A 22,239-nucleotide genomic window follows, 5' to 3' on the forward strand; every position below is an offset into this window, starting at 1 on the left:
CCAAACAGAAAACATCTAAATAGACCTATGCCAAGACACATTATAATCAGATTATCAAATGTCAAAGACAAAGAGAGAATTCTGAAAGCAGCAAGATAAAAGCAATCCATCACATACAAAGGGAGCTTGATAAGACTATGTGCAGATTTGTCAGTAGAAGCCATGGAGGCAAGAAGGAAGTGGTGTTATTATTTAAGATACTGAAAGAGAAAAACCGCCAACCAAGAATCCTATATCTGCCAAAACTGTCCTTCAAATATGAGGGAGAGTTTAAAATACTCTCTGACAAACAGACAACGGAAGTTTGTGAACAAGATACCTGCACTACAGGAAATACTATAGGGAGCACTACAGACAGACAGGAAAAGACAGGAGTGAGAGGTTTGGAACACAATTTTGGGTGATGGTGGTAGAAATAATGTAAGTATACTGAATAAAGATGACTGTGAGTATGGTTGAAAGAGGAGGGTTAGGAGCATGTGGGGCACCAGAAGGAAAGAGGAAAGATACAGACTGGGAATGTATAACTCACTGAAACCTAGAGCACTCAACAACTGCGATACAATTACAAATATGTTTTTACATGAGGGAGAACAAATGAATGTCAACTTTGCAAGGTGTTAAAAATAGGGTAGTATTGGGGAAAAAAATACAATCAATGCAAACTAGAGACTACAGTTAACAGAAACACTGTATTATGCTTCCTTTAATGTAATAAAGATAATATACCAAAGCTAAATGCCTATAACAGAGAGATGTAAGGGAGGGGTATGGGACTCTTGTCATTGGTGATGCTGTCTGACTCTTTTACGGTACTTTATTTTAATCCTATCTTTCCTTTTGTTGCTTTTTAACTGTCATTTTTCTCTCTCTTTTCTTTTTCTTTTGTCTCTCTACCTTCTTTGACTCTTCTTCTTTGTGGAAAAAATGGAGATGTCTTTATATAGATAGTGGTGATAGTGGTGAATGCATAAATACGTGATAATACAGGGAACTGATTGTTCACTTAGGATGGAATGTATGGTGGGTGAACAAAAAGAAAACAAAAAAAAAAAAAAACATAGGGAAGCGTCTTTAAGATATATGCTAGACAGTAGTTCCTTAGACTTTACAACCACAGCACAAGCAACAAAAAAACTGATAAATGGGACCTTGCCAAAATTAAAAAGACAATCTACAATGGGAAAAAATATTTCGGTACCAGATATCCAGGTATCGGTATATATAAAGAAATCTTACAATTCAACCACAAAAGAACAACCCAATTAAAAAAAAGGCAAAAGACTTCAATAGATATTTCTCAAAAGAAGATACACAAATGGCCAGAAATCACATGAAAAGATGTTCAACATCACTAGCCACTAGGGAAATGCAACTCAAAATCACATTGAGATACCATTGCACTCCCACTAGAAAGGCTACTATTAAAAAACAATGGAAAATTACAAGTATGGGGAGGATGTGGAGGAACAGGAACACTCATTCATTACTGGTGGCAATGTAAAACAGTACAACCATTGTGGAAGACAGTTTGGCGGTCCCTCAGCAAGGTAAGTACAGAGTTACCATAAGACCTGACAATCCACTGCTAGGTATACATCCAAAAGTAGTGAAAATAGAGTCTCAGATATTTGCACACCAACATTCATAGCTGCTTTATTCGCAACTGCCAAAAGATGGAAGCAACCTAAGTATCCATCAACCAATGAACAGATAAACAAAATGTGGTATATACATACAATGAAATATTATTCAGCATTAAAAAGGAATGATGAAAATGATATGCATGATAAAAAAAAAAGAAAATAAAAAAAATTTTAACAAAAGGAAACAAATTGCAGCTGCCTGGGCAAAGTATTATGGCTTAAAAGACATACAATATAACACTCACAACTAGGAAGAAAGATTTCAAAGTTTCTAGGGGAAGAGTAGCACCAGGGAGATTGAGGTAGAGGGCACAATTCATAAGGCCACATGCGCATGACCAGGACAAGACACATGTTCAGAAAAGATTGTAGAAGAAACAACCGTTTTCCTTTGGCTGTTGTTTAGGCTCACTGTAAAGCTGGTTATGCTCTGAAGGAGGGCACTTGCACAAAAGCAACCTGTAAAGATTGGGAAAGGTGTTTTTATTTCTTTTTAGCTTTCTTTCTTTCTTCCCCCAACCCCCATCTCCCTTCTCTGTCTCTCTCTCTCAGGAAAAAAAAAAAAAAACACAAGACATACAAAGAAACAAGAAACACTGGCCGATTCAAATGAACAAAATAAAACATAAACCACTAATGAAGAAGCCAAAAATTCTGACATATCAAAGACTTAAAAAACAATCTTAAATTTGGTCAAAGAACTATAGGAAAACATAGAAGACAAACTGAAGGAAATCAGAAAAACGATATATAAACAAAATACGAACATCAATGAAGAGAAACTATAAAAAGGAACCAAAAGAAATACTAGAGCTGAAAACAACAATAACTGAAATCACAAATTCCCTACCAAGTTTCAATAACAGATTGGAGTTGACAGAAGAAAGAATCAGTGAACATGATGAAAGGACAAATGAAATTATCAAATCTGAGAGGCAGAGAGAAAAAAAAAGAATGAGGAAAAGTGAACAGAGCCTAAGAGACCACCAAGAATAACAATATAAGCATTTTGGGAGTCCCAGAAGGAAAAGAAGCAGAGAAATGAGCAGAGAAACTATTTGAATAAATAATGGCTGAAAAGTTCGCAAATTTAACAAAAGACATGAATATACACATCTACGGAAATCAACAAACTCCAAACAGGATGAAGGAGAGCCACACCTACACACCTTATAATCAAATGGTCAAAAGCTAAGACAGAAATCCTGAAAGCAGCAAGAGAGAAGGAATGCATCAGATACAAGAGAGTCTCAATGAGATTAAGCGCCACTTTTTCAACAGAAACCATGAAGGCAAGAAGGGAGTGGAATGACATATTTAAAGTACTGAAAGAAAAACAAAATTGCCAACTTAGAATTCTGTATCTGGAAAACCGTCCTTCAGAAATGAGGGAGAAATTAAGATATTCCCAGATAAACAAAAGCTGAGGGAGTTCATCACCAATAGACCAGCCCTACCAGAAATGCTCAAAGTTCTTAAGGTTGAAAGGAAAGAACAGTAGACAGTAGCTCAAACCTGAATGAAGAAATAAAGATTTCCAGTCAAGTCAATTACACAGGTAAATATAAATGCCAGTACTATTGTATTTTTACATTGCAACTTCACTTTTACTTCTTATAGAATCTGAATGCAAAGGATAAAAAGAAATGATAAGTATGTGGTTTTGGAGAGACACTGTATAAAAATGTAACTGTGACAAAAACTACTTAAAGATAGAGAAGTGCAAGTACATAGTATGTGTATACTTTTGAAATTAAGTTATCACGTCAAACAAGATTGTTATAGTTTTAGAATTAAACTTAAACCATGTGATAACCACAAAGAATTTATCTGAAAAAATTTACAGAGAAGAAAATGAAAGGGATTTTTAAAGGTTCATTACAAAATAGCAACTAAATACAAAACTAGTCAGTAATGGAAGAAATGAGAGAAAAAAGGTGTAAGACTTAACAAAAATCAAAGAGCAAAATGGCAGAATTAAGTCCTGCATTATCAGTAATTAATTACTTTTAATACAAATCAATTAAATTATCCAGTGCAAAGGCAGAGATTGACAGAATAGACTAAAAAAAACATGACCCAACAAAATGCCATTTACAAGAAACAAATTGAAAATAAAAGAATAGAAAAAAATATTCCATGCCAATAGTAAGCATGAGAGAGCAGGCTGACTATACCAATAACAGACAAAATAGACTTTAAGATAAAAACCATTACAAGGGTCAAGGAGGGACACTATATACGGATAAATGTTGCCAACTGATCAAGAATATAACAATTATAAACATATATTCACCTAACAACAGGGACCTAAAATATGCAAACAATTAACAGATTTGAAGGTAGAAATAGATGGTTCTACATTAATAGGGGACTTCAAATATACTTTCAAAACTGGATAGACTATCTAGAAAGAAGAGCAACAAGGAAAAAGAGAACTTAATATTATAAACAAACTATTGCATACAGATCATTCTCTAGGACAGACCATGTGTTAAGTCATAAGACAAGTCTCAATAAATTTTAAAAGACAGAATAATCGGATTTAAGGAACAACCAAGACGGTGGTGTGAGACCCTGTAGGGTTCCATTCACCCACATAATTTTGGAACAGTTAACAAAACCTGGCAGATCCATCTTCCACAGAGGTCCAGGTAAGAGTTTAAAATTCTCAATAACTGGACAAGTGCTGAAACAAGAAAAGGCAACCTAAAAATGGTAGGGGAAAAAAAAAGAAGAAAAAATTTCACGATAAAATAAAAATGGTAGGAAAAGCTTATGGTGCCCTTGTTGCCCGCTCCCATCCCTACTCGCTTTCTGGCTCAATGTGGAAAACATCCTACACTCTCAGTGTAGGTCCCTGGTCCAATTCAGGAGGGAGTGGAGTAAATCCTATGTACCTACTGGGGTACATGTATATTTGTGCCAGTCTCTCCAATGACAGCCCAAAGGACTGAACCAGAACACTTGTCTCTGGCTCACTACCCCAGAACTTGGCATACACACAGAAGCAACTAACAAACATCCACATCTGTGTAAAAACAATCAATTCAAAGCAACTAGATCAAAGTATCACTGGCTTTAAGACAGGCAATAGAGCACCCAGAGGGAAGGGGAGTGTGGGATTATTTCAAGGGAGATGAGGGAGCTTTTGATCCCTGTAAATGTGGGAATTTCTAGGACCATGCACACATGCTCAAGATATAATGCATGGTCAGAAAAGACCAGTCGGGATTGTATGCTTAAGCCTCAAGCCGATCTTCTTGGTAGGATGACGAAACTCTGAAGGAAACCTCCAGCCAACAAAGAGCCAATTTGCAAAGACTGTGAAAGGTATTTTTTGCATTGTTTTGTTTTTGTTAGCTCCTGTCACTGAAGGAAATCTGTCATATGGACATTTAAGAAGCAGACAGCTCAGAGACTAAGCTCCAGAGGTAGCACTTTAAAATATTAAAATGTACAGTGTGCTCCAAAAGATTACAAGACAAACAAAGAAAAAAGAAATGATGGCCCATCCAAAGGAACAAGATAAAATTTCTGAAACCATGAGCTAAGGAGACCAGATTTTGAGCTATCAAAAAAAGACTCTTAAAAAAATGATTTTCAGTAAGCTCAAAGAGCTAAAGGGAAACAGGGAGAAAGAAATAACAGGAAAACATGTATGAACAAAATGAGACTCCAAGAGAGAGAATATAATTTTAAAAAGGAAATAAACAAAAATACTAGAATTGAAGACTGCAAGAAATGAAATTTTAAAATTCCATAGAGGGAACAGCAGCTTGGAGCTGATGGAAGAAAAATCAGTGGACTTGAAGAGCAGACAACTGAAATTATTCAGGCTGAGGAGCAGAAAAAAAAAGTGATGAAAAGTCAATAGTGTATGAGACCACTGATTGAGACATTATCAAGCATACCAATATATGCACTATGGGAGTCCAAAAAGAACAAAGAGAGAGAGGTGCAAAGAAATACACAAAAAATGATGGCAAAAACTTCCCAAATTTAATGAAAGATGTAATATACACATTCAAGAACACCAATGTACCCCAAACAGAAAAAAAGGCAGAGATCCATGCCCAGACACATTACGATCAAACCACTGAATGCCAAAGACCAAGAAAGAATCCTGAAAGCTGCAAGAAAAAAGCAACATGTCATGTACAAGGGAGCCCCAATAAGATTACCAATTTCTCATTAGAAAACAAGAGGCAAGAAGGCAGTAGAAATTAAACAGTACACTCTTAACAATCAATGGGTCAAAAAAGAAATAATAGAAATTAGGAAATATCTTGAGGTAAATGAAAAGGAAAACACATACTAAAACTTAACGGGATTCAGCAAAGGCAGTGCTGAGAAGGAAACTTATAGCTCTTAAGGCTTACATGAAAAAGTAAACACTAATGTGAACTATAAACTATTGTAGTATATAATTATAATAATATTGTTTCATCAATTGTTAACATAGGTACCACACTAATACAAAATGTTAATAGTAGGGAAAACAGTGTGGGGGGGGAGGGGAGTGTATGGCAACTCTGTACTTTCTGCACGATTTTTCTGAAAACCTACAACTGCTCTAATAAATTTTTTTAATATTTAAAAGACTGAAATCATACAAAGTATCTGCCAAACACTATGTAAAAAAGATAAAAATCAAAAACAGAGAGCTAAAAATCAAAATTTACAAATACGTGGAAATTAAACAACAGACTCCTGAACAACCAATGGGCCAAAGAAGAACTTACAAGGAAAATTAGGAAATCCCTTGAGGCAACTGAGAAGAAAAACACAAATACCAAAACTTATGAGATAAAGCAAAGAAGGCAGTGCTTAAAGGGAAATGTATAGGTTTAAATGTCCATACTGAAAAGAAGAAAGATCTCAAATCAATAACTTAACTTCACACCTTAATGATTTAGAAGGGCAAACTAATGCCAAATTGGGCAGAAGGAAGGAAATTGTAAGGACTAGAGCAGAGATAAATGAAATAGAGTATAAAAAAAATAGAATCAATGAAACCAAAAGTTCATTTGTTAAAAAAATCAATAAAATTTACAAGCTTTAGCTACACTGTCAAAGAAAAAGAGAGAACGCAAACTAAAATCAGAAATGAAAGGAGGTACACTACTACTAACGTTCCAAAAATAAAAAGCTTACAAGAGGAAACTATAAGCAGTTGTATACCAACAAATTAGACAACTGAGATGAAATGGACAAATTTTGTCAAACACCCTTATTAACTGGAAGAAGAAATAGAAGATCACAATACACTGATAACAAATACAGAGATTCAATTAGTAATCAAAAACTTCATAACAAAGAAGATGCAAGAATAGATGGTTTCACTGGTGAACTTTACCAAACATTCAAAGAAGAATTAACACCAGTCCTGCTCAAACTCTTCCATAAAAACTGAAGAGGAGAAAAAACTTCCTCATTTATTCTATGAGGCCAGCATCACCCCAATACCAAAGCCAGATAAAGGATACCACAAAAGAAAATTACAGACCAATATCCCTTATGAATATAGATACAAAAAGCCTCAACAAAATAATAGCAAACCAAATCCAAAAGCACATTAAAAGGTCTATACACCATGACCAAGGGGGATTTACCCCAGGTATGCAAGGATGGTTCAATATAGGAAAATCAATCAATGTAATATAACAGATTAATAGAAAGTGGAAAAAAATACCACATCGTCTCAACTGATGCAGAAGAGGCATTTGATAAAATCAAGCATCCTTTCTTGATAAAAACACTCAGAAAAGTAGGAACAAAAAGGAACTTTAATATATTAATGGACACACATGAAACTTCCATAGCTGAAATTATACGCAATGATGAAATGCCCAGTTTCCCCAATGCTATTTAACAAAATACTATAAGTTCTAGCCAGATCAGTTAAGCAAGAAAGAGAAATATAAGGCATCCCAATTGTAAAGAAAGAAGTAAAACAGATGACACAATCCTATATATAAAAAATTCCAAAGAATCTATGAAAAAGCTAACAGGAAAACACAAAAACCTATTAGAGCTAATAAATGAATTAAGCAAAGTAATGGATTACAAAATCAACACCCAAAACTAGTTATCTTTCTATACAGCAACAATGAACAATCCAAAAAGGAAAACAAGAAACAATTCCATTCACAATAGCAACTAAAAAAGTAAAATATCTAAAAATAAATTTAACCAAGGATGTAAAAGGACTTATATATGAAAACCTACAAAACATTGCTAAAAGAAAGATATTCCATGTTCATGGATTAGAAGACTTAAAGTTGTGAAGCTATCACTATTACCCAAAGCAATTTACAGATTCAATAATATCCAATTCAAAATTCCCACAATCTTCTTTACAGAAATAGAAAAGCCAATCCTCAAATCATATGGAAGGACAGTGACCCCCAATAGCCAAATCCATCTTAAAAGAACAAATTTGGAGGACTCACATGTCCTAATTTCAAAATTATTCCAAAGCTACAATAATCAAAACAGTGTGGCACTGGCATAAGAACAGGCATATAGACTAATGGAATAGAATTTAGAAATAAACCCACACTTGTATGGCCAATTGATTTTTAACAAGGGTGCCAAGTCCACTCAGTGGAGAAAAAAGTTTCTTCAAGTGGTGCTGGGAAAACTGGATATCCACATGCAAAAGAAAGAAAGTGACCCCTACCACCATATATAAAATTAACTTAAAATGGATCAATAACCTAATTGTAAGAGTTAAAACTATTTTATGTATTCAGAGGTCTATTTTGCTTTGCTCTCTGGTTCACAGATGGAGCTGTCTGATATTGGGTCTGAAGAACTGAGATATTATCATCACCTGAATAAATTCTAGCTACTTTAGAATGTTAAATAAAAAAGTACACAAGCCATTAGGATATCAGTACACTCTACCAATTTTTTTAAAGGACCATATAGTTAGCATGCTTGAGTTTCTAAGTAATGTTTATGATAATATTTGGCCCTTTCTTCTGGAGATAGTCTTATCTAAAATCCTTACAGAAATATTTTATTCAAAGGGAACCTCAGGTAATTTGTCAGTGACTTAGTAATGGGCATGGCACGTGGTTTCAAAGATTTCTTCTGATTTACACAATTTTTAAATCATGATACTTACTATATTTCATGTTATTCCAAGCAGATATAAATTTAGTTTTTAGCTTGTCGACTTCATCTGTTCCTGCTGCCTCCATATTCAAATTCTAAAAAGAAGCCATCACTTGATTGCATTCTTCCGTAGAGTTTAATCTTTTGTACTGACTTAAAGAAAAGAAAAATTTTAAGTAATGAGTATATATTATATGCTCTCATAACTGCTAAAGTTACTTAAGTAACTACAATTTGAATTGGAAATGAACAAACCAATTCCTAATTTTACAAAACAGAGTAAAATATGTTCTATAAATATTATAATTACAAAAACATTTAATACCAATAAAATTATCACCAAAACCAAACAATAATCTCCCCCAATTGCTCACAACTGAATAAATCAATTTAGAAACAAATCTTGGCTTTGGCACTTATGAAAATACCTAAGATTTTATTTTATTTGTAATTAGACAAGGCTATATCTTCAGAATGAAGGCTTTAACTTATACTGATTAAAACACTACTTTTACATAAATCTAATTTTTTTTTTAATTAAAGCATTTATTCTTTGTTGCAATACTGCAGCATTTTAAAAAAATAGAATGGCATAAATTTGCAATAGAAGATGTTTTCTTACTTTAAAATAAGAATAAATGTAACGTAAGTATTTTATATCTGACTTAAAGGAAAACTGAGATGTGTGTATATATAGTCTGGAAGAGGAATGAATTGTAACTTAAACTGTCTGTGCTTATTTGCAATAATTCACAGACAGTTTACTTTTTAGGAAAAGCAGGCTGCACCGGATATTACCCTTTTAGGGTTATAAACATCTACTGAAAAGTGTTACTACAAGCATTTCTCTATTTTATAACATATATTAAAAGCTACTAATTATATTATAGTTCTGAGGCAGGAGAAAGCCTGGAGTATTGAAAGAACTGGAAGAGAATGAATGAATGAATGAATGAATAAATAAATAAATAAATAAATAAATAAATAAATAAATAAATGTGGCACAAGATGAGGCTGTAGGATTAGACAGGGGCCAGAGGACATACAGCCTTGTAGACAATGCTAAGAATTTTGTTCTTTATCCTAAGAGGAACTGGTTTCAAATAGAATATAATCAGATTTTGAGGGCTTACTTTTTCATTTGTTTTACTCTAAAAACAGCATGGGGAAGAGACTGAAAAGGTACAAGAGAAGATGGTGAGAGTTTACCACTATTGTACAGGTCTAGGAGAGAGATGGTAGCAGCCTGAACCAAAGCAATGGGAAATGGAAAGAAATGGACATACAAGGAAAAATCCGTCTTAAAATGGTGATGAAATGGATGCGGGAGGTGAGGAAAAGGGATGCGTCAATCAAACTTCTGGTTGTAAAACTAAATAGATGGTGCCAATCATTAAAATAAGGAACAGTAGGAAAGGCAAGTTAGAGGGATAATAAATTCAGTTTGAGATATGTGAAGTTTGAGATTCCTCTAAAAGATCAAAGTATTTGTTTAATCATACAACAAATCATAGGCAGGCCCTATTCTAGGCAATGTGGAGCAAAGGCTTGCTCTCATGACACTTATATTCTAAATATATTCTAGAGATATCAAGTAGGCAGTTGGATATACAGATCTGTAGCTCAAGAGAGATGTCTGGACTCGAGATATTGAGAATTGCTGGTGTGTAAATGAGAATTAAACTATAAGTATGCTCCTCAAGGATAAGGACTTTGCTTTGTTCATGACTGTACTCCCAGCACTTGGCACAGTGCCAGATACTTGAGGCTAAGCATTCAAGGCCCTTCATGGAAAGACATCTGCTTATTTATTCAGCTTCCTCTAGAATATCCACTCACTCACATGCAGCACATGCTGAAGACATTTTAATATTCAAGCTTCTTGAACTTGACATGCCTCCATTCCTTTGCATGTGCTGTTTTCTCTACTCACCCTTACTTTTTGACAGCCTTATTCCCAAGAGTCCTTAAGACCCAGTTTATGTTTCACCTCTTCTGTTAAGATTGGCAAGATTTCCATGATTACCCTCTCCCAAACTTTAAACTAAGGCAGGTGCATCTCATCTTAGCTCTCATAGGATCCAACATCTTCCTCTATCATAGCGCTCAACACACTGTCCTGTAATTACTTGTATCTTACTTGTTTCCTGTGTTACACTGTAAACTTTCTAAGTGTCCTTAAATTCTGCCTGGTACACAGTTGGTCCTCAAAAAATATTTATTAAATGAATCAGTGAAGTGATAAGTTAATGCAACTCAGGTATATCACTAGTATTATTCTCATGAGCTAAAATGAGAATATTTTACATGACAACTGGAATAAAGAAAAGAAAAATTTTCCTCAAGAAAACTGCATACATAATTTAGCAATGTTTGGAAAAGTTAAAAGAAAAAGTGTTTGTAAAATGTGTGAATTTTACACAGTGCATCCATTAAAAATGTTTCCAAAGAGTTTGTGAAAATACAGAAACACTATACAGAATCCAAAACTTTATGTATTGTATGACACTGACTTGGTGAAAAATTGGGGAGAAAGAAGTACACCAAAATATTAACAATAGCATCTCTGTGATTAAGACTGTGTGTGGTTACTTTAATATCACTATTCTCTACACTTTCCAAACTTTATACAAAAAAAAGCACACTATTTTTAGATTTAAAAAGTTTCTTTTCAGAAAGCCACCAACCTTGAACTTTCTAAATCCAAAGTTTTTAAAATAAGAGAATGTACAAGCATGTATTTTCTTCCTAAGTCAGAAAGAAAGCAGGTCACAGGAAATACCTTGGTTCAGACAGTTCCCAACATCAGCCACCAGATGACACTCCGGACAGTCCTCGGCAAGGAGATGGAAGGGGAGATGCCCTTAAAGTGGGTAGAGGGGAAATGAAGACAGTGTGCAATTAGACATTTTGTATGTGGAAAGTTTATATCTTAGATAATTACTCCTAAATAAATGAGATGCTGTAGCAGGTACAGAAATTAATGAGAACAATATCCTGACCTCAAGAAATTAAGAGTAGAATAAATTGTTGAGTAATTCAGTTATTATTTTTAGTTGAACCTCCTGCTACCTAGGCTATCAACTCAGAGTAACTTTACCCCCAAACTTGAAACATTTGAAATGTTTTTGGAACATATCTTTGAATTTCTATAAGAATTCCTTAACTGCCATTGTTATATAGAGTAGATGAGAACATTAAAGTTAGTGTTCTCTAAGATCAAACTAAAGATGGACTGTTGCTAGCTTAATAATAATTCAGTATAGTTAATTTTCATATAACTAAAATTGAATTCCAATCTTCCATAAAGACTGAAACCCACTTTATATCTATAACAAAATGTAAATGTCTATTTCTAAAAATCTTAAGTTTAGAGCAACCAGAGAAGATTTTAAAAGGTGATCCTGTAAACCATATTGGAAAGTATTATAAAATTGACAAAATTTTAAAGGAATAACGAAAAATTCCTAATGAGGCGGGAATTTGCCTTACTGTATACTGAAACACATTATAAAACTACAGTGAATAAAGGTTAATATCACTTAAATTTACTATTATTAGTAGTACAGGATGACACAGAATAAAACTTAACAGGGAGTACAGAAATAAACCCAAGCATGTTTGAAAATTTAGTATTTGATATGAGAAATATTTCGATCAGTGGGAAAAGATGACTAATTTGATAAATCATGCTAAACTAATAAGCTAGCCAGTTTTAAAAATAAAGTTAATTATCTCACATATTGTGAATTCTAGACATACCAAAGATTTAAATACACACACACATATACCACATGCATACTACAAGGAAACATAATTTAAAAATTTTAACCAATCTGGGGGTGGAAAAGACCTTTGTAAGCATGATGCAAAACCTGAAATCAAAAAGGAAAATGTGATTACATAAAAATGAAAACTTTTGTACACGAAGAAAAAGAGCATTAACAAGGTTGAGTTACAATTCATCAACTAGGAAAAAAATGGTAAATATTAAGTAGACAAAGTGTTACTATCCCTAATATAAGAAGAGCTCTTACAAACCAGTAAAGGAGAAAAAAAAAAAACCCAAATGGAAAAAGGAGAGACAATTCAAAAGAGAAAATAAATGGCCAATAAACATGAAAATATTTTCAACCCTACAAAATCAAAGAAATGCACATTAAAGTAATTTCATCATGTTTTCTTTGTTACAGGAGATGAAACTGGCAAGGCTGAAGGAAAAAGCATTTACATATTATTTATCAAATCTGACTGATCCCCAAAATCACCTGAGGGAGTCCGACCACCAGAGACATAGATTCCAGTAACCTGGGGTGGGATTCTGTAATTTGTATTTTTTTTCTTTATTAGAGAAGTTGTGGGTTTACAAAAAAATCATGCATAAAATACAGGATTCCCATATACCACCCTATTATTAATACCTTGCATTCATGTGGAACATTTGCTACAATTGATGAAAGCACATTTTTATAACTGTACTATTAACTATAGTCCATGGTTTAACTTAGGGTTCACTGTTTGTATAGTGCAGTTCCATGGACTTCTAAAAAACTTTATATATACAACCTAACCTTCCCCTTTTTAACCACATTCAGATCTATATATTTCACTGTTGTTAATTACACTCACAATGTTGTGCTACCATCACCACTATCCATTACCAAAATATTTCCATCGTCCCAAATAGGATGAATGGATAAACAAAATGTGATACATAATAAAATGGAATACTATTCAGCCTTAAAAAAGAATGAATTTCTGATACATGCAACAACACGGATGAACCTTGAAGATATCATGCTAAGTGAAATAAATTAGACAACAAACGACAATTATTGTATGATCTCATTAATATGAAGTATTTAGAATAAGCAGTCTATTTTTAAAAGCTCCACAGGAGGGCAGGCCAGAGCACACAGGGAGGCGGCGCCCAGGCCCAAGAGGCAGAACCCCACAGAAGTAAATGCCCAGGCCATAGACTCCACGAGGCCTCCCCAGCTGCTGCCATAGGATTTAAACTTTTAGAAGTTATCAAACCTTTGTTTGCAGTTTTACCAGAAATTCAGAAACCTGAAAGGAAAAGTCAGTTTAGAGAGAAGCTTCTATGGATTGCTACAACTTTCATCCTAGTATGTTGTCAGATAACACCGTTTGGGATCACATCATCAAATTCTGATGATCCTTTCTACCAGATGAGTTATTTTTGCATCCAACAGAGAACTTTAATGGAATTGGCTCTCTCTCCAATTGTAACATCTGGTTTGATTACGCATGTTAGCTAGAGCCAAAAGCAATGAAGTTGGAGATGCACCCAAAGATAGAGCTCTGTTCAATGGGGCCCAGGAACTCTTTGGTATGATTATTATCACTGGGCAAGCCATTGTGTATGTCAAGACAGGCACATACTGGGAACCTGCTGAAATGGGCACTGGCATCTCTCTCCTCATCATCATTCAGTTGTTTGTTGCTGGTTTGATTTTGCTGCTGTTAGATGAGCTGCAGCTTGGGGTCTGACATTTCCCACTTCATTGCTACCATCATCTGTGAAACCATTGTCTGGAAGGCTGTTAGTCTCACTACCATTAACATCGGGCAGAGGTACAGAGTTTGAGGGGGCAGTCATCACCCTGTCCCATTTATTGGCCAGCAGGACAGACAAAATCCAAGCTTTAAGGGAGGTTTTCTACCACCAGAATTTACCCAATATCATGAACCTCACTGCTACAGTTTTTGAGTTTTCTGTTATACATTTTCAGGGATTTCATGTGGACTTGCCCATTAAGTTGGCCCAATATTGAGCAGAGGAGAGCAGCTACCCCTTCAGGTTCTTCTATACCTCCAACATTCCCATTATTCTTCAGTCAGCCTTAGTGTCAAACCTCTATGTTATTTCCAGTTGCTGTCTGTTCAATTTAGTGACAACTTCTTAGTAATTACTAGGACAGCAGGTTGAGTCAGTTGGGGAAGACCTGCTCATTCTTAACCCATTAGAGGCCTTTGTCATTATCTCTCTCCTCCTGAGTCCAAAGGTGCCATTTTTTGAGGATCCTGTCCATGTAGTTGTTTATATCATCTACATGTTGGGATCACATGCATTCTCTTTTAAGACATGGATAGAATTATCTAAATAGCTTAAAGAACAGCAAATGGTAATGAGAGGTCACAGAGATACCTTTATGATTAATGAACTTAATAAGGTATATTCCCAGAGCAGCTGTGTTTGGTGGTTTGTGCACTGGTGCCCTGCTGTTGCCAGCTAACTTCCTGAAGGTCATTGGATCTAGCACTGGAATTCTACTTGCAGTCACTATTATTTATCAATATTTTGAAATATTTGTTAAGGAACAGGCTGAAGATGGCGGGATGGGTACTTTGTTTTTCTGAATGTTCAAATATTTGTGTATATGTGTGAAAGGGAAAATATTTTGACACATTGTTTTTTGTCAAATGAAGCTGGTTTCCTTTTTCTTCCCTCTCAAGTACTGACTGCCTGTTTCTGAAATGAGCGCTGAGCTAAAGCAGTGTGCAACATTAATACCCGCTGCTTTAAAACTGAAGTTTATATCATTCATTCAGTGATGTATGTGTTGAAAGATGTGTTCAACATCTATTGTTGCCTGTAATGCTGGAAACCAATGTGTCTTCCTGCTGTTACTCATGACAATGAGATAGACATGGATTAGTTTTGTACATTTATTTGAAACACTTATTTAAAAATAAATGTAGTACAAATTGCTTCAGCCACTGAATTGCTTTCAACCATCAAATGCTTCATGCTCTCTTGCCTCCAGACCTTTAAACGTGTACTTCCTTCCTTATGTAACATTCCTCTTCCCTCTCACACTCACCATTTGACTAATCGCTTTCTTTCAAGCCTCTGCTTATGTGTCACTCTTTCTCAAGAAATCATTCCCTGAACCCACATGTCTGAAGTAGGCAACCCTTTTACATGCTCTGGCTACATGCTGAATTGACCCTGCCTCATACATATTTATTGTGATTGTTTACCTGCACACAGTAGATAGTCAATAAGTATCTGTTGATATAAACTGAAGTTAATAAATCAGTAGGAAAGACCAGAAGGTAAATTCCTTGAGGGCAGAGAATCTAACTTGTCCACTACTATATCCTCTCACCAAGCACATCTGGCACGTAGGCACATTCAAAAACACTGGTTAATGACTAAATTATGATATATACAAATTATGATGATATAGAGCTATATTTACAAATATAAAAAGATATCCAGGACATAGAATGAGAAAAGAATATGATTTATGAATGTATATTCAGAAATACATATATCTGCCCACACACATACATACATACATAAAACAATATTCAGAAATCCACAACGTTAAAAACGGAAATCTCTAGATGAAACCTGTTTTTACTTTCTTCTTTGTACTTTTATTATTTAAATTGTTTACATTGAGCCTCTTTTAAAATATTAAATTCATAAAGTAAATTGTTCAAATGAAAAATATAATATACAAAATCACAAATGTGCCCACATTATGTTAAACTCTAACCATACAACCAGAACTGTTCAACAAGAAATCTACAGAGAAGACAACCCACTACTACGGGATAACTAAACAGCCTATAGACAAAAAAAATGCTGAGACAAAGGGCATTTTTCCTTTTTAGGATAAAGAACTCTATTCTTGTGGTTCTTAAAGACATCAGATTCAGCTACTTAGTCATGTGAAAAACAACTTCCTCAATTTAATTCCCCAGGGCAGGTTTGGAAAAATAAAAAAAGCTTAGAGGATATGCCTTGTTAATTCATTTTTGTTTCTCTTTAAAGTAGTAAGATTTGAAAACGTGAAAAAGAACAAATTAATACTTGAGTACATTCAGTCTATTAAAATATTTTCTTCATATTTGTGCAAAATGAGCCAAGGAAAGACAAGTTAAACAGTACTTTTAGTTTAACTGCAAATGAGCGGAAAACGCAAATGAGGAAACCACAATGAACTTTAAAAGTAAGATTCTCATTGCAAAATTCTAAACTATTCTCACCCACAAATGCCCTTTTCCAAAGGTTCCCCAATTAAAAAAAAAAATTCTAATGGATTAAAACTCTTTAGTCACAAAGCATAAAGTGAAGTGATAGTTCAGCCATTATTCATTACAGTTCAACTTCCTCTAGCATCTAAAACATCTGCTTTGACTGCCCCATTGATAAAAATGAATATGCCAAAATTCTTGTTTATTCTAGCAGTACCATGAGAGCCTCAGATGAGAAAAACCACAAAAATAACATTCTTCACAATTTCCAAATTATTTCTAAAAGGAACATATGGTTTACTTCTTACAACTTTAGAGAAATTCTAAGTCTTTATTCAAGTAGACTTTCTTTACTAATGCATACTACAATATGTCATGGCATACCATCTCCATATTTCTTTTCATTGTTCACATTTTTGACAAATCACTTTTAATTAGAACATAATATCATTAAAGAGGAGAAAATTCTATTTATTCTATCTCAGTAAAGATAAGGCTACCAGGTGAGTTTTATTCCTAACCTCATTGTTAATGATGTGGGAAGCAGAGTAAAGACCAAACTTTCTTTTGAAAGTTACATTTCATATGAAAATCATCAATTGGGACCCAGATGTCATTTTTAAAGAATCACTTTTCTAACCATAACCATACATCAAGATAGTCAATAAATTATAAACTGATAAATGTAAAAGATACTCAAATCAATGTCCTTGAAGGGCAGGTGAAGGTAATTAGCTCTTCCCATCTAGCAATAGATAGAATATTTATCCAGTTAGGATTTAAAGCCAAATAAAAGTTCTTTGCAGATATAACTTTAGGAACTAATTTTATAGAATACATCTCAGCCACATAGATAATAGATGAAAACACTGCAGACTTCTGGGATTTGCTTAAAGCTTGGGCATCTTCCCCAAATGGCATTCTGCAGCAAGGTAAAATATAGATACTGATTTAGTATTTCTGATGTGCTTTTAGCTATACCATTAAACAAAATGAACTGTGAGGTCTGCCCTAAGCTTTTCCATTCACTGTAACCTTTTCTCTCTGTTTGCATTTTTAGTGACAAATATCAATCCCTTGTCTGATCTTGAAGGTCAATACCTCCAGCTATCTTATCTCTGGCTCTTTTATTTTTTCTCTCAGTCTCAGTTTTTTGTTTACAGAAACATTAATTATCATTTCTATTTCTATTGCTCCTCTTTTCCTACACCTGCCAATCTTCTATTTTTATGCACTGAACTAGCACTCTAAAAATGTTTAGTTTGTAAACCCACTTGAGAAAACACCTAAGGACCCGGCATACTTATCAAAAAAAAAAAAAAAAAAGTGGCAAATATTGAAGAAGGGGAGAACAATGGTAATATTTATTTGGATTTGGGTTTTCTCCTTTCAGAACTAAGGATTAGGTAAGATAGAAGACAGTCAGAAATAACGACAAAAGATTCAGAAAAGGAACAGGTGGGACATGCACGTTCAGAAACTGGCTAAGAAAAGACAAAGGGCTGACAGCAAAAATACTAATAGGGTAGTTTTGCCACAACCTATACATCTTGTAAACATTCTTCACATCCTCCTGTTAAAAAAACTAAAGAAATGCACAGCTCCTTTATACTGACAATTTAAATAAATATATTACCTATGCATTCTTCTCTTAAATCTAAAAAAGTGAAACATATGGAGAAAAACTAAGTGTTGAACTATATATTTACCTTCACAATGGATTTGTATCAAGTTGCTATATGCAAAAACCTCTACTTGTGCAATACTAGTACACATTCACAGACTGTAAAGTCATCATCATAACCAACATTAATAAGATACAAGGAGTTAAAATGACCTCAATCATTTACCTGAAGACCACAATGAGAATTATATATATGGGCTGTATTAAGCATTTATTCATCTTATCTCTAGATAAAACATAATATTTACTATAGTTTGATAAAGAAATTTTAATTATGTCAAGACCTTAGTAATCTCTGATGAATCCAAGGTAACTATAAATGTTTGGAGCCTCCATATTTTAATCTTTACAATGCAACCTTCTGTGGAGAAAGCTGTTACATATGCAGTCCTTAAGAAGTGAGAGACTGGGTCAAACTATTTAATCAACAAAATATACTTAACCCCTCCAAGAATTGAAGGACGTCAGAATCTCAGGATTGAAAGGGAACTTATAAAACATCTAGTTGGATGAGTAGAAAAACAGGGGAAGGAAACAAACAAACAAACAAAGGCACCCAGTGTTCTTTTTTACTTTAATTGCTCTTTTTCACTTTAATTATTATTCTTGTTATTTTTGTGTGTGTGCTAATGAAGGTGTCAAGGATTGGTTTAGGTGATGAATGTACAACCACGTAATGCTACTGTGAACAACTGAATGTACGATTTGTTTTGTATGACTGTGTGGTATGTGAATATATCTCAATAAAATGAAGATTTAAAAAATAAAAAAAACCATCTAGTAACTAGTAACTATTACTATAAACAATAGTAATTTATCTTTCTCTATATTCACACCATTTCCCCCATACAATATACTCCAATCTATCAATAATCTCTCATAACCTACAGTGTGGGGGGTGAAAGGGAGCCTAGTGAAGGAAAGCATGTAAATTTAAAAGACCTGAAAAATATCAACCCCATCCCCATGAACCTGATGTTGCTCTCTGGTTCGACTCACTAATTAAATAATGGAATTCCACCACCCATATAGTAGCGAGATCTCCTTTACAATATCCCAAGTATAGTCACCCAGCAGCATCTGACTTAACACTTGTAGAACAAGGAGTGCAGTATTTAAGTGTTGCACTGAGCTGAAAGTACAGTTCGAAGTTTAAAAGTCTGATAAAATTTTAAACTATTTATTCTCTACTAACATAACTATTATCCACATAACTACCATGATACCTGTTAATTTTAAACAACCACACTCGCTAGAAAGACCATTATATGGAACCAAAAATCTGTCTCCTCTAATTTCTACTTACTATGCCTTCTGAAAGTAATCCTTCTTCCATTTGAGATATTTAAAGACATGTGTCCTCATCCCCCAAATCTTCTCTTTTCCACATTAAATATGCCCAGTTTCTTCATGTAGTCAGAAAAATGTTACATAAGTGGTAATGAGGACATCGATCAGGGTAATGGTAAGGGGATTAGAAATGAGAAGATATAAGCAACAAGCTGAACTTGTATGTAGCATCCTCATAAATATAAGAATGTCTACTTGCCCACATATGGGAAAGAACATTAAAGTGACTGACTCTGAGATTTCAGGTCTGATGTCTAGGAGGGTGACAGTTCCTTCCACAGATAGGGAATTCAATTTCAGACACGGTGATTTGGGGGTCTGTAATAAGTAAATACGAATAAGATCTTTTCAAAGTCGCTTTCCGCTTATTATTGTTGCCAAGAAAAAAGTGTACCCATATTATCGAGATTAGTGACTACATGTCATTTAAACACAAAAAAATCACATTTACTCATTCATCAAGTACTTGAATGGCTACTCCTGCAAGGCACTATGGGAGACACAAAGAGCCATGAAACCCAGTTCCTGCTCTTATTAACCTTATATTCTTATAAGCAAGATGTTTATAAATAACCATAACACAAGGCTGAATGTGGTTGTTTCACAATAGAGATATTGTAAAACAATATCTCTATAATATTGTAATAGTTATTAAGTGTTGTAACTATTAAGAGAAATGTTTTTCTCTTTTCCAATTAGAGTATTCACATGTGAATAATATCTCAGGGTAATACACAGTTACAACTGGTATTCTTCAAATACAAAGGACAAGGACACACAAATAACATAAATCTATTCTGGGTAGAAATAAAGGAAAACACTAGACATATTACTTAGGAATGAGTTAACATATCCTCAACAATAGGGTCTATTGTTAAAGATAAATACTTGAATTGTATCATCAGTCAAAAGAAGAGCATTGTTTAAAATATTCACAAACACAGTTGTTTTGGTTTACAAATGGAATTGTTTGATGTCACTTGTCTCATCATTCTCAATTTTAAATAACCTTGTATCAAGTTGATAAAGCTACCAGCTTAAAGCTTTACAATGCTTAAAAATGCAGATTCTCCATCTGATATAACTCTTCCAGAGTTCCCCGTAACTATATATTATGATAAAGTTTTAAATCATTATGTCTACTTTAATAGTTTTACAGAATAGTGATTTTATAGAAAGAGTCTATTAAAAAAGTAGTTTAATAGGAACCTAACTATATTTTAAATTGGTAACATAATCACACAGAAAAACAGTGCAATAACCTCTGAACACCTACTTTGACTGCACAACTTAAATGGGATATAGTCTAAGGACATAAAATAGCAAAGAAATCTTTACTTGATAGATTTGTTATTGGAAGTAGAATTGGTTTAGTAACTCTAAAACTACTTTATGTGTTTTGTAGGCTAGATTAAATGAGTAAATATATTGATTTGGTTGAGAATCAGAATTATTCCTATGGGAAAAGGGAGATAAAAATATAAATTGGTGTTTTTTGTTATAGTTATTACACTGTGGTGTTGAAACTGAATACAAACTCATGATTTCTTTAAATTTATATATATGTATGTATGCATATGTATATATATCTACTTACATATACATTTATATATGTGTGTGTATATAAGTACATAAAATTAAAAATATATATATTTCCCATCTCTGTCTACTTAAAAGGCTTCAGAAGAAATGACACACTCCAGTAGCAATAAGCATATTCAATGGCCAGATCCTAGTTTCTAAGTATCATTCTCCACTAAAATGAACTAAGACTCCATGTTGAAATGCCTGGTTCCAGGTCTTGAACAGGTAAAGTATAAGAGCCTGGAACATCTTACTGTGCCAGAAAGAAAGAAAAGGGCTCAGGTACCAAAGCGGACAATCAAAAAGACACAGGAAAGACTGCCACTGACAAATCTGAAATAATTTAATCATCAAAAAGAATGAAGGTTACAGATTATAACACATTAGATAAATTTTTGAAAAAAGACTACTTGGGTACATAGTGATACTAAAATAAAAAGGGAAGAGCGGGAAAGCTCTTCTTCAGAAAAGATAGCCAGTAAATATATGTAGAATGACTGACAGAATTAGAAAATCACTCTTTGGCAACCACCAGTGTAATGACTGATACAGGCAAGGATCTTCAGCAGCTACTAAAAATCACTGGATTAAAAAAAAAAAGTATTGAAAAGTAGAACATCCACATTGTTTTGGTCTCACTATTATCACCCCCACAGAATACTTATTAATTACAAAAGGTAAAAGGTACTTTTAGAATGGGGAAATCTGGCTAAATGAATCAATAGCTCTTAACATAACCAATAATAAAACAAACTATACATTACCTAATGTGATAAAATGAGGAGTTCACAACATCACCTATGTAAATCCTGAAAAAACTATTTAATCTGAAACTAA

General features: G+C 33.9%; 1 protein-coding gene and 1 pseudogene across 4 annotated transcripts in view; one reads left to right on the forward strand and one right to left on the reverse strand.

Annotated features, from left to right (window-relative positions):
• ATG4C (autophagy related 4C cysteine peptidase) overlaps positions 1-22,239 on the reverse strand; it is a 178,098-nt gene that overhangs the window by 146,842 nt on the left and 9,017 nt on the right. For all 4 annotated transcript variants that reach the window (XM_037827044.1, XM_037827042.1, XM_037827043.1 and 1 more), the window contains exons 2-3: positions 11,554-11,634; positions 8,782-8,924 (exon numbers count right to left, since the gene is read on the reverse strand). In XM_037827044.1, coding sequence (XP_037682972.1) covers positions 8,782-8,857 — 76 coding nt within the window. In that variant the 5' untranslated portion in view covers positions 8,858-8,924; positions 11,554-11,634. The remainder of the gene's footprint in view (positions 1-8,781; positions 8,925-11,553; positions 11,635-22,239) is intronic.
• On the forward strand, positions 11,507-15,155 carry LOC119513958 (annotated as a pseudogene).

Source organism: Choloepus didactylus, chromosome 2, assembly GCF_015220235.1.
Source record: "Choloepus didactylus isolate mChoDid1 chromosome 2, mChoDid1.pri, whole genome shotgun sequence".
Classification (NCBI taxonomy): Eukaryota; Metazoa; Chordata; class Mammalia; order Pilosa; family Megalonychidae; genus Choloepus; species Choloepus didactylus.